Source organism: Eriocheir sinensis, chromosome 47 (assembly GCF_024679095.1).
Source record: "Eriocheir sinensis breed Jianghai 21 chromosome 47, ASM2467909v1, whole genome shotgun sequence".
Classification (NCBI taxonomy): domain Eukaryota; kingdom Metazoa; phylum Arthropoda; class Malacostraca; order Decapoda; family Varunidae; genus Eriocheir; species Eriocheir sinensis.
This window is the reverse complement of record NC_066555.1, coordinates 5,910,615-5,928,164: the sequence shown is the minus strand read 5'-3', so window position 1 is coordinate 5,928,164 and position 17,550 is coordinate 5,910,615. Positions and strand designations below refer to the sequence as shown.

General features: G+C 44.0%; 1 protein-coding gene across 12 annotated transcripts in view; it reads right to left on the bottom strand.

Annotated features, from left to right (window-relative positions):
* The window catches only part of LOC126981298 (chloride channel protein 2-like), a 99,574-nt gene that overhangs the window by 21,779 nt on the left and 60,245 nt on the right, over nt 1-17,550 (bottom strand). For all 12 annotated transcript variants that reach the window (XM_050832228.1, XM_050832226.1, XM_050832227.1 and 9 more), the window contains 8 exons: nt 12,776-12,875; nt 11,083-11,256; nt 10,644-10,772; nt 6,463-6,596; nt 5,279-5,435; nt 4,268-4,393; nt 2,106-2,190; nt 218-319 (listed from right to left, as the gene is read on the bottom strand). In XM_050832228.1, coding sequence (XP_050688185.1) covers nt 218-319; nt 2,106-2,190; nt 4,268-4,393; nt 5,279-5,435; nt 6,463-6,596; nt 10,644-10,772; nt 11,083-11,256; nt 12,776-12,875 — 1,007 coding nt within the window. The remainder of the gene's footprint in view (nt 1-217; nt 320-2,105; nt 2,191-4,267; nt 4,394-5,278; nt 5,436-6,462; nt 6,597-10,643; nt 10,773-11,082; nt 11,257-12,775; nt 12,876-17,550) is intronic.

Sequence of the window (17,550 nt, the reverse complement as noted above, 5' to 3'; positions counted from 1 at the left end):
CCCTGGAGGTAGTCTTGAAATAAGGTGTATCTTACCTATATATATATATATATATATATATATATATATATATATATATATATATATATATATATATATATATATATATATATATATATATATATATATATATATATAGTTTTTTTACACATTTTTTAAGTTGACAAGTTGTATCACCGCACAAGGCTGGAGCCTGGATCATAGTTTCATGACTAACCTTTTTTGCAGAAATGCTTTCATCTTCTTGTTCCTTCTCATGAAGATGACATACTGGCGGTGCACCCACACAAAGAAGGCGCCCAGGAACCCACACATCACACTGTTGGTGGTGAAGAAAACACATTTAAGAGATGAAGGTGAACTCCAAAGTTCTGCCAGATATCCCTCTACTCCTTCACCCCTGGATTCATTACTCCTCCACGATGGTAGAGTCAAGCCGCTACCTGATTCACTACACGTCTTCTTGGATGAGCGCCAGTGTGTGGCTGGGATATGGGCGTGGCTGACTGTACTCCCTACCACAAGATTTTCTTTATTTCATTCTTAGGTTGTCGTAATCTGCTGTTGTGAAGAATGCACTACAGTGAAAAATTCCCATCTTTTCATTTGTAAATGAATAAATGTCATATTTACAGCCCCTGTGCACAAGCCCCTTCACAGAGGTAATTGGCTGCAACTTCATGAAATGAAACAAAAATGTTTCTATGGATGCCTAAAATTGAACACTATTTTGTAACAGAAAAAAACACAATTATATTTAACAGAGACCATGCTTGGGCCAATAACAAACACTGATGAAATGGTACTACAACAGCTGTGTTCTGTGGATGTCACAAATGTGGTGGCTTTACAAGATGATGCTGGGTGTGAAACTTTGATCATGGAAAGGGAGGAATGCCCTGTGTAGCATCCCAGAAGTTTTCACACCCAGTTATTCTCAAAACAACTGCATATGCATGGCCCAGCCCAACCCAACGCTACAGAAACTGTGGGTTCTTATAGCTGGGATCTTATCTAACAAGCTTTGTAAGGCTTACAGATGTGGCCAGTTTAGTGACGTGCAGTACAAAGCCAAGAAATCATCATTATGTTGGGTCATCTTGTCATGCTAGCTTAGACTCGTGTTACGGAGGGTGAGTGTTGTTACTGTCTTGCCTCAAGGAGTCTGGGTCAGCTGAACAGTGAATGTGTGACTCTTGTTTTGAGAACAACTGGGACAGGAGAACTTCCAGAACACTACACAAGTCCTTTATGATATGCAGTTAAAAGAATAATGACAAAAATATCAAAGAGTGGAGTTTAGTAAGAGTTTGTGATTTTTTATCAAAATTGTGAAATTTACCTCTTAGATGCCTATAGCTAATACAGGCTGAGAATCCTTCATCCGAAATTCCAAAATCCAAAAGTTTTATGAATGCTGACATGATGGATCACAAATGGAAAATTCCACAAAACAATCCATTCTCTTTTCCCATTTTCTTCCTTTTTCCATCATAATAAGACACAGTGGCTATTTATAATGTTTCTAAGACCATATTTACTTTCTTCACGCTTTTAAGGCCAATCTTGCTGGCTCATACTGGCCCTTGGAGCTCCACCTGATCTTCTTTTAGAGAATTTTGCTCTAGAGTTCAGGTTGTTAGGTCATCAGAACAGCATGTGGATTGTCTTCAAGTGCTCGGTGACAGATTCACTGCCTTTTCAAGACATGTGGTTTGATTCTACATCACTACATGGTCAATGACAGTTATCAAACGGTCATGGTGTAATTCTCTTTCGCTTTACGCACTATCATATATCATGCCTAGAGCCGTGCCACTAATGTACGCCTTACTTGGAATACATAGAAAGAAAAGTACAAAACAGTAAAGTCCCTGACCAACAGAAACATCCCCCCTAAATTTCAAGTTCTGGCTTTGGGCCTAGTCACAGGGACAAACATACAAATTCTTAGACATACTGTGACAAACTACAAGTTGACGTTTTACAAACAGCTCTTCATATGCAGCACAGAGACGTCCTCAGTCAGCCAGAATGAAACTACTTGGTGGTGGGCACAACTCTACGGCAGCTCAAAGGAGAGAACACAATCCGCCTGATCTTACCCGATGAGAGCAAAGACGAACAACTCCTGAGGGTCAAACGGGAATCCAACCTTGAAGTTAGTCTTGAACAGAGCGGTCAAGGTCTCTGGGAACAAGAGTAATGAAGTGGTATTACACTAACACATCAAGCTGATACATAGTGTCCACCTGCGAAGAGGATCATATTAGTAGTGTAAATCTTTACAATGTAAACCTGTAATAATGTCTGGAAAACTCAGTGTCCTCCTAGCCTAGTTTTTGGAGACAAAGCTCCCTCACATAACATGACCAACTGCAATCAATTAATACAGGTGAACACATAAAAATTACATGAATGGAATTAACACAGTTTGTTAGTGCTGCAAGAAACTCTGGTTTATGTTCAGGTATCCATCCAAAAAAAGTTAATTTGGTTAAACCAATAAATAAATACAAAACACACTTACAAATCATATCAAATAAGTAAAAAACAACAGGAGTGAACCACACAACTCAGACGCGTCTCGCCAGGGAGCAGCAGGGAGTCGGTGCTGGCCAGGCAGTGGCGGGCAACACACGGGTTAGAGGCGCCTCTCTCATCGCCACCCAGAGGGGCCAAGAGAAGATGACTTTACACAAGACTGGCTATTAGGTTTGTTAAATATTACTTGCCTCAAAAGACAGTTTTTACTTTGAATTTAGTAGTTTTAAAATTATCCTCGAATGCAAAAGAAGTGGGAGCGTACAAGGAAAAGTGTAGAGCAAACTGCAATCTTGAGTCAGCTCCTCTTGGCCAAAATTGCACAAACTTACCCGACGAGGGCGAAGACACTAAGTTCTTGAGGATCGAAAGGAATATCAACCTTAAAGGAGGTCTGGAAGAGCGGGGTCAGCGTGGCTGGAGAGTGGGAGGTTTTTGCTACAAACGATACAGAGGAGGATGCTCTGCCCTGCCCACACACATTTATGCAGCCCATTCTGTACCCTTCAGACAGACACAAGTACTTCTCCCCCAGCCAGACAGACACATACTTCTCCCTTGCCCCAAGAGACTCAAGATTCTCTTACAGCTTGTTATACACAGACAGAGGTATGAACATTCTGCATTTTTTCTCCCCACAACAAAAGTCTTTTTCTTCATGCCCTAAAATAAAAGACACAAATTCTCCCTCCTCCTCTTCCTCCTCCTTCAATCCTCAACACAGAAACTGGTACTACCCCCATTACCCTTAACCGGACTGAGTAGTTTTACTCAGGTCAAGTCTGGTGTTCCTTCAGGCAGAGTTATTGGTATGGTTCTTTATATTTCCTATAGTAGTGATATGTGGCTTGGTATTTCCTCCCCTTTAAAGGCCTATGCTGGTGATACTTCTTTATTATGCTCTATTCCTGACCTTCAAAGTAGGTCTCTTGTGGCAAATCAATTGAATGCAGATTATGATTTGATTTCTTCATGGTGTCAGCAATGGGGCATGAAATTAAATCCTGCCAAGACAAGTAGTACCATTTTTAGTTAATCAAGGACTGTTGATCCACCACATCAATCAATCAATCAATCAATGGAGGCATAGCCCAAGGGGCGCATCATTTCATCCATTCTACAACCCCAATTCCGGGGGTTCCTCCAGGCAAGTCTCCATGCATGCCACCAGTTTTCATTCAAGTGAATCACGGCAGGATCTGTCGACTGGCTCAAGGTACAAGCTCTGTGGGTGTCCCCTTGGCCTCCTCCACTCAAGGTTGTCTCTTACAGAAACAACCTGGTGAGCAAGGTCTGCTTTTGGATTGCATGCCAGATGCCCAAATATGGAGTTGGAAATGACAGAATATGCTGGTAATAGATGTCAAATCAGTCTCATGGCATAGTCGCCAGTTTGACACAAAGTCATTTCAGTGACATCCCATAAAAAGTTTGAAGACCATAAATGTAGGAGGTAGAAGAGCTCTTGTTTCAACAATGACAAACAACTCTCAGTAATTACAATCACTGACACATTTCATACTCACATAACACACTTATATAAATTGAATCACTGATTTCAACTGTATGGACTGTGGACTAAGCGTGACTTACTCTATAAGTCACGCTCAGTCTTCCTTCCACCACTGTATTCTCCCTTATGCCCCCATCTCAATCTTCTACTCTACTATGCTGGCTCACCTCTGTCCTTCCTCTCACCACTTCGTACTCTGTGTCAGCTCACCTTCATCGTTGAACCACACTGCCAGGAGCCGGAACACCATGGCCCCACACACGGCTGCAAAGAATCCTCGCCAGTAGTTCCTGACCGCGAAGTAAACACTGGTGACCTCGATGCTGAACAACACACCTGCAGTGGAAGGCAGGTTTATGATATATCTGAACTGCTGTGTGAAAAGAATTGTCTTCTAGATCAATTAGGACGATGCAATGAAAAACCTTTCCAAGTATTATCCTAATGGAGGCAGTGAACATTCTATCTTTTTTTATTAACTACTTTTACAAGAGGTTCTCAGACCAATCACATTGACTTCTTAACAAATTTCACTTTTTGGCAGAATAAAACCAAACCAGGCAAACGTAAAAAGTTATAGTAGTCTCATTTACTCAGTTTTTGTTCAGCCTCTGGGTTTGACATACTATTGAACTGAAGGTTCTTTATCTTTTAAGCCTTATCCTGAGGATGTGTTGGTATGATTTCTATAGGTTGCTAACTGCTTCCATGTCAGACACAACTATTAGACTCGTATTGTAAGACATTTCGCCGCCCAAGAACACATATTTGACAAGGCTTTCGTAGGAGTTGTGGGCATTTCCAGGGCTAGTTCTATAACCCTGGTGGTAGTTTGACCTTTCTTCTGTACCGTGAACCTTAAGAAACACTCATTAGAACCTGACTGACCCCCTCTTTGACCTTTAGAAATAGCTGATGTGAGAAGCGAAGTGTCTTATAATACCGAGCTTAGTGTGTTCAGCACATGACAAAGAATATCCTATCTAGGGTGGAAACACTAATTTCTCATTCTTTCTATTTACAACGATGGAAAGATTGGCCCAACCTCTCACAGTTGAGATATCAGATTTGGAAAAAAGTCACACGAGGTTTTAGAATCATAGTCAAAAGTCTCTCGGTCCTTACTCCTCATTCTGCTAACTGTATTCTGAAAGTCTATGCAATGCTTCAGCTCACAGTCAGTGTACAGTAACACAGCCACCTCTGACAGTCGAGTCTCACCTCCAATGGGCGCAGCAAAGGAACAAGCCACTCCCACCGCGCACGCTGCAGCCAACATCTCTGAGTTTCGTGATTCATTTTCATAGATTCCTTTGAAGGATGTCACAGCCTTGGATAGAAGTGTGGCTACGATACTGGCTATGTGCACAAATGGACCCTGGAGAAGTAAAGAAAAGGAAAAAGTAGTGCTGTTCACCATGTACCCATACAGTGTTACTGACATAACAGTTAAACCACCCAATTCACTGTTGCAAAAACTGTTGCTAAGTTGACTCCCAGCATCCTACACATATAGATGAGTTCAGGCAACACGGCTCAGGGCTTAGGGCAGTGTTGGCAACCATGTTTTAAGGGAGATCTGCAGCATCACTGACTCTCTACCACTTACATCTATATTATTTTTTGTCATGGAGTAATTTTCCTTAGATCTTGAAACATTGGCAATAGCTTATTGGAGCAATTCCTTGCCTATCATGTCCTTCAAAACTGTTAGGTTAAAGTGTGAGAGATAGTGTGGGTGAGAAAAAACATTTGAATAATGATGAATGCGAAAGAGGCTCGCAAATCATAAGTAAAAGTGCAAACAATTAGACAATGCAAATAATGACAACTGGAAGAAAAATTATATAAATGTTTATATAAGTGTAAGGGATAAAACACAAAAGTGTCCCAAGTGCATAAATTATATTATTCCCTCATCGGAGTAAGTGGATGTCTGCACAAATGCTTACAAACAAATGCAAAAACAAGCAATGAATAATGTATGAGTGATATCTCATACAAATAATTATAATACATTGCAATATTCGTTATAAATAAAACATCCAATACAAACAAAGTTATGGGACCGAACATATGAATTATGTAATCAATTTATTACCTTGAAAAAAGTGTAACAACATGTAAATATGACAGATAATCATGTGATGCACTGGTTGGGTAAAATAAAAAATAAAAAACATGAAAAACAGTCACAGACAACGGTACACAGCCACCAATTACTTACAAACCAAAAATGTTTAAAAAAAGTCAAATGAGAAAGTCTAGGGTCAGGAAATCCAAATTTTCAACAAGCTGCACAACCGTGGGAAGACTAGCTAAAAAAAAAAAAAGAAAAAAAATCATACTCGACTGACACTGCTTCTCATTTAACACTTACTTGTCAAAAGTAATATTTCCCTCACCTCTTTGCCTAGCGGGAGTCCTGAGCCCAGGGTGGCCGTCAGACCGATGACCTTGGCTATGAGGGTCTTGAAGGTGAGGTACTCCTTCAGCACGACGCCCCTCAGGATCGTCTTCATCTCGGGGATGCCGGAGCCTGCCGGGGGATCAAGTGTTGTAGTGCTTCAGTTTTAGGTAATAAGAAAAAGTAAAGGAAAAAAGCAATGATAAAGAGCGACAAAGATGTTGGGAGAGTAAAGAGGCAAAACAAAAGGATGTTTTTACCATGGCATCACAACAGGATGCTTTCGAAGTAACAAAAGACAAACACGTATGATAACATCGAAGCTGGGAAGTGTATACTTGACAAAGAGGTATCAGGGAGGTTGAAAACCCAAGATGCTGGAAAATAACAAGAGCGGTGAACGTAAATGATTTGAAAACGAGTTGTTTACTCCAATTACTTGGTTTATTAATGATGCTAATATGTTGACACGCCTTGAACAATGAGATCAGCAATACCACTGTTTGCACCAACAAGGCAATGAATGATCAAAACGGCAAGACAGGATTTGAACGCTTATGGGGGACAGCAGTGTTACGATAAACTCCAACACAAAAGGGAAAACGCTTCATTTCCATGCGGGAATAAAACACAAACTCACAAATATAACACTAAAAGTAAAGATGAAACACACGTCTTTGAGCCTTAAGTCTGGGCTGAGCAGGGAAGGGGCATGGGAGCAGCAGGGACCAGCAGGAAACAGCGTCAGGATGTGCGCGGAAGCCAGCGGTCCTACTTATCTCCTCCCTCTACCTCTCCTCTCTTACCCCTCCTCCCCTGATGCTCTCCCTCCCTAATGGCTGGAACTCAGGCGACAATGAAATATTGATTAAGGAACGTCTTATTATGCCTAATCAAAGATCATATTATAGCGGACCTTCACTTCATTGGTGTCTTCTAAGTGTGATAGCTTTGCTCCAACTATAATTGTGAAAGTTTTCCCCTTCCCTCATGGTACACCACTGAATCAGGGCTGATGTCTTTCTGAGGTAAGGGGTTTCATTCCGGTGTTTTGCCTGAGTCAGACTTCCCCTCGTGTTCCAGGCTTCACCCGCTCTTAGCCACCTCCCGCCGGCTTTCGCAACACATCCCCCCGCACTGCAGACTGTGGCAAGGACTGTGGGGGCGAGGGTGCGTGTGTGTGCGTGTATGTGACTGTCCCAATAGTGGGACAGCTTCGCGACCACCAACACCACCGACACCAACACCACCACCACCACTGCCACAGTCATCCCACCACAACCACTGCCACAGCCACCGGTCTCCGTAGGCTGGTGAGTGGGTGGGTGGGTGGCAGGGCGGCCCCAGGCGACACACGCACGAAAACACGCACACACTCACACCTTCGGCACCCCATACGTCCGTCTGGAGTGACAACTTAGGACACTGCAGCCCCGGCCCCTCCCTCAGGATGTTACCGGAGTGCTACGTGTGCTGGTGCCTGTGTGACTTGTTCTGTGTCCTGGGGGCAGCGTGTCGCCTACAGGGGGTGGGCGTGTGAACGTGAACAGGTATGCAACAATTCTACATACTTGGGATCTGATGATTTTTTTTTTCTTTTTTTGTGGTCATGTGTCTGGATTGAGTGCTCGTGTGCACCGGTTTTCCGTACAGTATGCATCCAAAAGTTGTCTCGGGTGTAAATGTAACCAATATTTGTGGTGGTGATATGATAGCTATATACTTTGATGTGTGTGTGTGTGTGTGTGTGTGTGTGTGTGTGTGTGTGTGTGTGTGTGTGTGTGAAAGGTATGCATTGCACTGATTTCCACTTCAGGAGCACTACAAGTGTGTGTGTGGTGTAGTGGAGAGGAGTGGGGCATGCATGTGGCATGGTGTGGTGTGGTGTGGAGGGGTGTGTAGCACCTTTGATGAGGGCGATAATCTCAGGGATGCCAGAACCTGTGGGGACGAGAAGCCTGACACTACTCTACCCAGAGGAAATAAAATATCAAATCACTCCAATACAATAAAAAAATGAAGAAAAAAAACCCACGAAAATATACACAAAAATCTGTTGGGCACATGAAACAGTTCTCGGGCCAAAGGGTGCCAACACAGATGGAGACAAACGGTGGATAACTAGACAGATAATAGATAAATATGTTCATGACTCTAGGCCGATTGATGCGTGCCGGTGGATATATCAATGTACCAATCAGTACATTTCTAGTACACACACACACACACACACACACATCTCTTTGGTGTGTGCCTCCTCTCATCAATGACAGATTCTCACACGACGAAAATATGAATAAATAAACATTCTCAAGCATAGCGAGCCGATGAATACTCGTGCAGTAGCTACACACGATGGAAAACAATAATAACGATATAATACAAAGAAAATAATGTTTGTTTACTAAAAAATAAAGAGTTAGCGAAGAGCAAAGAAGGTTAACGAAATAAAACGTTTGAGGCGAGATAATTAAACAAATTACTTTAGATAAATGATAACCATGAAAATGTGTGGAGTTTCAAGGGAAAAAAAATCAAGAAATAGCGATGGTGAAGAAGTGAGTGATTGCAAGAAAAAATAGCCATGGTGATGAAGTGGCTGATTGCAAGAAAGAAATAGCCATGGTGATGAAGTGACTGATTGCAAGAAAAAATAGCCATGGTGATGAAGTGGCTGATTGCAAGAAAGAAATAGCCATGGTGATGAAGTGAGTGATTGCAAGAAAGAAATAGCCATGGTGATGAAGTGACTGATTGCAAGAAAGAAATAGCGATGGTGAAGAAGTGAGTGATTGCAAGAAAGAAATAGCCATGGTGATGAAGTGAGTGATTGCAAGAAAAAATAGCCATGGTGATGAAGTGACTGATTGCAAGAAAGAAATAGCCATGGTGATGAAGTGGGTGATTGCAAGAAAAAATAGCCATGGTGATGAAGTGACTGATTGCAAGAAAGAAATAGCCATGGTGATGAAGTGACTGATTGCAAGAAAGAAATAGCCATGGTGATGAAGTGACTGATTGCAAGAAAGAAATAGCGATGGTGATGAAGTGGCTGATTGCAAGAAAAAATAGCCATGGTGATGAAGTGGCTGATTGCAAGAAAAAATAGCCATGGTGATGAAGTGGCTGATTGCAAGAAAAAATAGCCATGGTGATGAAGTGGCTGATTGCAAGAAAGAAATAGCCATGGTGATGAAGTGGCTGATTGCAAGAAAGAAATAGCGATGGTGATGAAGTGGCTGATTGCAAGAAAGAAATAGCGATGGTGAAGTGACTGATTGCAAGAAAGAAATAGCCATGTTGATGAAGTGGCTGATTGCAAGAAAAAATAGCCATGGTGATGAAGTGGCTGATTGCAAGAAAAAATAGCCATGGTGATGAAGTGGCTGATTGCAAGAAAAAATAGCCATGGTGATGAAGTGACTGATTGCAAGAAAAAATAGCCATGGTGATGAAGTGGCTGACTGCAAGAAAAAATAGCCATGGTGATGAAGTGGCTGATTGCAAGAAAGAAATAGCCATGGTGATGAAGTGACTGATTGCAAGAAAAAATAGCCATGGTGATGAAGTGACTGATTGCAAGAAAAAATAGCCATGGTGATGAAGTGGCTGATTGCAAGAAAGAAATAGCCATGGTGATGAAGTGACTGATTGCAAGAAAAAATAGCCATGGTGATGAAGTGGCTGATTGCAAGAAAAAATAGCCATGGTGATGAAGTGGCTGATTGCAAGAAAGAAATAGCCATGTTGATGAAGTGGCTGATTGCAAGAAAAAATAGCCATGGTGATGAAGTGGCTGATTGCAAGAAAGAAATAGCCATGGTGATGAAGTGGCTGATTGCAAGAAAAAATAGCCATGGTGATGAAGTGGCTGATTGCAAGAAAAAATAGCCATGGTGATGAAGTGGCTGATTGTAAGAAAAAATAGCCATGTTGATGAAGTGGCTGATTGCAAGAAAAAATAGCCATGGTGATGAAGTGGCTGATTGCAAGAAAAAATAGCCATGGTGATGAAGTGGCTGATTGCAAGAAAGAAATAGCCATGGTGATGAAGTGACTGATTGCAAGAAAGAAATAGCCATGGTGATGAAGTGACTGATTGCAAGAAAGAAATAGCGATGGTGAAGTGACTGATTGCAAGGAAGGAGTCAGGATATGCACGGCCGCTGGGGTACTCACCGACGGCTTGAGGCGCTAGGAGGTGGACGAAGCCCGCCGAGAAGAGGATGAGGCAGACAGGGAGCGACACCCACGCCAGGTACTGGAGGGCGGTGTGGCTGGCCAGGTCCCGGTACAGCCACAGGCGAGCTGAAACACGACCATCAATGCCCTCACAAACACTCTCATAACACTCGTTTTTTCTCTCTCCCTCTATCTAGATATTTATTTCTCTTTCTATCTATCTATCTCATAACACTCGTATTTTTTATCTCTCTCTTTCTAGATATTTATTTCTCTTTCCATCTGTCTATCTCATAACACTCGTTTTTTTCTCTCTCCCTCTATTTAGGTATTTATTTCTCTCTCCATCCATCTATCTATCCCTATCTCTTATCTTTATCTTCTTTTCCCCTTCCCCTCCTAGTAGGCGTGCATGGTCCGCGTGTGGGTCACGTACCTTTGTTGCACATGGCGATGCCGTAGTCCATGATGAAGGAGATGATGGCCATGACGACGCCCAGCACCGCCAGGAACACCCAGTCCTCGCCCACCCTGGCAAAGGTGGCCCGCCATACGGCCCCCAACACGCCCAAGCACTTCGTAGCCACGCGGCCCCGGTACGGCCGTAGCCCTGCGACGCCCGGGAGACATTATGTTACAGTGTAAGGGTTTGTTTCTGTCATCAAGTACTCTTTTCATTTCCCTGAGTATAAATGGAAACAAATGTATTTTTTTTTTTTTATCAGCGATAATGAACTATAATTTACATTGTCATTCGCATTGGAATTCGGAAGCAGAATAAAAATAAAGTAGTAAACGAAGCATGTTTTAGCTCTTATTCTTATTCGTTTTACTTTGTTGAGAAACAAAGTGTATGCTGGAAATTTGGAATTAAACATTAAGTAAAATTAATTAGACAGTCAATCTACAGTAATATTGCTGCATATCTATTAATGTTAAGCACATCAAAAACCTGAAAGGGAAACTAGGTATAATGTGCAGTTTTAGACAATTGAAAATCCCGGGAATTCCCGGGATCCCGGGATTAGTGCTAATTTTATCCCGGAATCCCGGGACAAAGAAAAAGGTCCAAAACGACAATCCCTAGCTACAGTCATGCCCACAGCGCCGCGCGGATCAAGCTTGGAGGCAGCCGCTGTTCATGAAGTCTGGAGACACTGCTTTCATGTGAGCCACGAAGCCTCAGCTGCCCTGTTAAGGTTCCCATCGTGGTAACAGGCGGACCGTGCTGGTCAAAGCCTCTGTTGTTGTTTCGGGTGCGAGATTTCAGAGTGGGAGAAGCGGGAACCGAATTGCTGAAGAACTCTCCCAGTTATTTGGTGGTTGTATCTCTCAGCCTTGGCACCGCCAGAAGCCTGTGCCGCCAGTGATGCCAAAGGAAGGTGCTGTTTTCTACTACATGTTTTTTTTTCCTAGTAGTTTTTCAGTCACTTTGAAAACACGACCAAAGTGAATTTCGCGTAGCATTTTTAAATTCAAGCGGAATATTTTTTGTACTTGGTCTTGATTTAACTTTTTATGTTTGTATCCTTTAGCACCAGACACGGCTGCTTTCAGCATGGTTAAGCGCGACTGACAGTATGTATCCACTTTAAAAACAATGAGCAACGAAGAAAAAAATAAGAATAGCGTCCATGCATGTGCGTCAAAATGATAATTCGAGCTATCTATTTACTCATTTGTTAGGAAGAGAGTCAACACAAAATGTAACCTTTATCACCGAACAATACAATCAATCAATCAATCACTGAAGGGCTGCGTCTGAACAGATGCAGTTCAGGATTCATCAAATTTGTATCCACTGCTACCGGTCCTGACATTTTTTTCAGTACAGGTATTTTATCAGAACGACCCTGAACACATTAAAATACTTCAGTTAGTGGGTCGCCACGCAGTCTACGCCTCATCTTTCCGAAGAATGTAAATTGAGGTTCTTTAATATTTCTCCATGATGTGTTTCTAAGCCCTTGGATCATTTTGGATCTTCTCTGTACTGATTCGAAGGACTCTATTTCGTTCCTGTAATAAAGGGACAAAAGTAACTCCATAAACATGCAGGGATGAACCTAACAGGCGACAAACACAATCCGAGGATCACTTCCACACACTTATAATAAACAGAAACTGACCTCCCGCTGCTTCAAGAGGCGCCGACTTGTCGTCTCGCCTGATTTTGGACGCTTCTTGCCTGGCGTATCTTCCTAGGTCCTTGGTGTAGCGCCCATACATCTGTGGAGGAGAGAAGCAACGGTGAGTGGGGCTGAGGACCAGGGGGACGAGGGCGAGGAGGAGGAGGGTGAGTGCGAGGATGAGAAAGGGTCGTGTGTGTGAGGGAAGGATGGTGCGTAGTCAAGTAGCTGTCATCCGGCGCCGATGAAAAAGGGTGAGATGGATGAGAGTATACATATCTGGAAGGAAGATGGAGGAGGAGGAGGAGGAGGGGGGGGGAAGAAGAAGAAGAAGAAGAAGTGATCTCAGGATACAGTGAGGAACTTGACAAAAAACACGCACACACGCACTCATGCACGCACTCGCACGCAAGCACACGCAATCACTAGAGCGCGCGCGTGTGTGTGTGTGTGTGTGTGTGTGTGTGTGTGTGTGATCAGCGAGGTGTGCGGTGAACGCCTTTCCTTGTTTTGCATGATAAATAAATAAACAGGAAATCTTATGAAAGTAACAAAATCGCAACAGTATATTAACGTGCACAATTAATGTCCATTTTCCGTCCGACATGGATGCTTCTCGAAGATTTATATAAAACATTGCAAGTGAAATAATATCAACCGATTAGTGGAAGATATATTTTACGTTCACCACCATCCCACTTGTGAGGAGATGGCTGGGCGATTGTGTTGCGGGGCGCCGGGGCTCCAGGGCCTAGATTATGACAATGAGGATGGTGACGATAGGGGGTGCGCCACGTCTCCTACGACACATTTCCTACATGTCATATTATCTACAAATTTAGCAATTTTGCGAGTAGTGACATTTCCTACAGGGTTACAGCATATCTAGAAAAATCTATTCCGTCACATTTCCTACAGGTCACATTTTCCACACCACGAAAGGCAGCGCGTTCGAATCAAGTCGTGTTTTAACTCGAAATCTCGACCTATTACAGCACAACCAGTAATCAGAGTATTAATTCATCAATCAATATTTTTTTGTCTATCCACTTATTTATCCATATCTGTCTATCTAACTATCTACACACACACACACACACACACAAATACACACGCGCGCCCAGGATTTTTGTACTGACAAGGAGCGATTACTGCCCCCTTGAACAAGGTGGATGCATGGGGTGTGGCGTGGGAAGGTCCCGGCAGTACCCATAGATCGACTATCAGCTTAGTCTAATTGGGAGGGTACTTTGATGCATGGCGATGACGAGTCCAGCTCTTGATGAGGCAGAGGTGAATTACACACACACTCAGCACAACTGGTTAGAGCGCTGCGCCATTGCTGCGCTGCCAGGCTTCACGGCCAAACAGGCGGCGGTTCGAGCCCGCTCAAGCCGGATTCTTTCCATTGACTAGGAGTGGTTATTGTCCCCCTTGAGCAAGGGGGATGGGGGGTGTGGTGTGTGAGGTCCTGGCAGTACCCAGAGATCGACGATAAAAAGCACTTGCTCATGTCGGGAGGGTACCTGCTGGTGATTACGAGTCCAACACGTGATCAGGCCGTGGTGAATGACACACACACACACACACATACACACACACACACACACACACACACAGCGAGGGTGGCTCTTCTGGTGTGGGGTGCGGGACAATAGTTCAAGTAAATAAACCCTGAAAGTCGCTTAAAGCTACGAGAATTTCGTCCCAATATTTCTCGCGGCCTGACGGAGCGCAGGTGGTCTGGGTGCGACCACTTGCACCGCTTTGGCAACGCTCCCCCGCCCCCCTCGTGCCCTCCCCGTCATCTGCCCCCTCCTCCCTGGCACCCCTTCCCTTGGCACCCCGCCCTTTTTCACACACCCACCCTTACTGTCCCTTGGGTGTCTTCTCCTTTGGTTTCCCCTCTCCCCTACCCTTTCCTCTCCCTTCCTCGGCATCCCTCTTCTGGCAGCCTCGCCCTCCTGCTCTGGCTTACTCCTCTCCCCTCACATGGTTCGCCCCCCGCCCCCCGCCGCCCCCATCTTGAAACGTCAGTCCTCCTCGACCCTCCTCTCTGGATCCTCTGCTGTCAACACGCCCTCAGCTGCCCTTCACGTCTGATGATTCCGTTTTTATGCCTTACTGCCGATGCTCCAGCCGCTGTCTGTCCACTTTTCTCTTAGTTTTGTTGAATTACTGACCTTTATCTTTGTTACATAACCAAAGATTACTGACAGGAGATTCCTTTTTGCCTCTGACTCCAATCTATCCAAAAGGGTTGTGTGTGTGGACTGTATATGGTGGGGGAGGGGGTGGGGGAACAGTGGTGACGGGGTGACGGGGTACTGGATGCGTGCCTAGAACCGCCGGTTTAACGAGGATCAAGCCTCTACCTGTAACCCCTGTAACTACACCTCACCCACCGTGAGTAGTGGGGGGATTCTGGAGCTGCCCTGTGTAGGCCACCCGGCCTCTTGCAGTTTCCCTATGTTCTTATGTTCTTATGATACAGCGGACACGATATTAGTATGCGGTACCCACGAGGTCACTTTTCTGCAACAACACGAGAAAAGGTACCCACTTTTCGGATGTAAGATTGGGAATAAGTGAGGTGTGTGTGTGTGTGTGTGTGTGTGTGTGTGTGTGTGTGTGTGTGTGTGTGTGTGTGTGTGTGTGTGTGTGTAACGACCTCTAAATAGATTATGTTAAACTAAGAGGCGGACTAAAGACATTGAAAGGGAAACGAGATGAATTCGTCGGAGTTTTAAGGTAAGGAAAAAGATGATCAGGCAAGCACTGGTAGTCGCGAGTTGCAAACATAATTAGGAAAAATTAGACCACGGTGTAATTATTGATCCTCGCGACAGCTTCTACTTAAGTTCACATTATTTTGGAGGTCGCTGTTTTGGGGCAATGGGTCGTGGTTTACTCTCTCTCTCTCTCTCTCTCTCTCTCTCTCTCTCTCTCTCTCTCTCTCTCTCTCTCTCTCTCTCTCTCTCTCTCTCTCTCTTAAGAACTGTGTGTGCGTGTGTGTGTGTGTGTGTGTGTAACGACCTCTAAATAGATTACGTTAAACTAAGAGGCGGACTAAGGACATTGACAGGAAAAGGGAACCAACGTGCCGTGTTATTAAGTTTAACGATATATGGAAAGCTAAAATAAATATAAAGTTATACAAATTGATGAATTAACTTTAGTGCCAAAAGAGTGAAAGAAAAGGAAGTTGCTTAATCAAATCACAAATAGTTCGCCTTGTCGCTTCGAAGTTATAGAGATCTTTGAGGCGTGAGTCATCTCGCAATGTTTTATCTTTAATATTTTTCTATGAATTCACAATAAAATCTGAATAAAAATAATGTAACGCTTTTCCTCCATCCATATGTATGTTAACTATACGCCACATATGTTACAAGAAATACGTAAAAAAAAAAAAAAAAGTCCTACTATTCTGCCGTGGGCAACACCGATGTGGAATTTGCCAACGTACACTTGGTGCTATCACATGAATTCAAGAAGACTATGTTCTCAGCATTGACAAGACTAATGTAAACAGAAATCCTGTCATCAATGATATCGAACTGCTAATCATGGCTGAAAGTGAGATCAATGTCCACGCCCCGGGCCGGATTTAGGATTCAGCGCCCTACTAATACTATACTCGCGATTGCCAGCCAGCAGTACCCTCTCGGACTGAGCTTGGATCTCTGGGCACGGTTGAACTCCCCCCCCCCCCCTCTCTCTCTCTCTCACACACACACACACACACACACACACACACACACACACACACGGGAGGCGGAACACAACCCTCGACTGATACCCGGTGCCCATTCACGGCTGGGTCCACGGGGGGAACAGATTAAAGAAAACTCCCCATTCGTCTCCACTCCGCACGGGAACGGAAATTGAACCCGGGACCTTAAGGTTGAGAGGCGAGCGCGCTAACTGCAGCATGTGTGTGTGTGTGTGTGTGTGTGTGTGTGTGTGTGTGTGTGTGTGTGTGTGTGTGAATTGAGTTAATTAATGCATCACTGGGCTGCCCCTCCCTCGTTGTGAACTGGCCCCGTTAGCCCTCATGATAATCTGGCCTGTCCGCGCCACACACAGATACGGAGAAAACTAGTTTACAAATGGCTATAACCAGATCTTGGGTGAAAATAACTTCCTTAGTGGCATGGAGTTCAGCGGTATAATGGTGTAAGACGTTTTCTTACGACTCGTTTGCACGCAGTATTTGACAGACACTATGGGCCAGTTTTACAGTCCAATCAGCAAGTTTGTAAGCTCCCAAACCAAACACAAAACGACGAAAATTCATTGTAGCTCGAGTGTTTGGCGTTGATATAAAAAAGAGAAGGAAATTTTAGGAAACTACACAGGACGTCTCTTTATTAGTATCTGGTATTGAGTAGAAATAACGGATCATTGAGGAGAATATGGTTTGGTTCGGGTGCTTACGATGACCCTGTGTTGGACTGTCAAACTGGGGGTAAGACAACACCGATAATGAGTCGACACCTCCCTGACCAGCCACCTGACCCTGCCCACGACACGGCGGGCGGTTTTTTATTTATACGTCGAAGCCTGTAGCAACGGTAGGCTTTTCATGAGGTGCCTGGTGGTCGGCCCGAGCCCGTCTTGGTGCAGGCAAGTGTTTATAGTGGCGCCATCTTTCCTTGGCTCATACTGCCCCCCGGAACTCATTCTTGACTGACTTGGATGGTTCTTCTAGAGTCCGGGTTGATGGGTGGTCTTCAGGACAGCATGTGGGTAGTCTTAGGCCACTCGGCGGT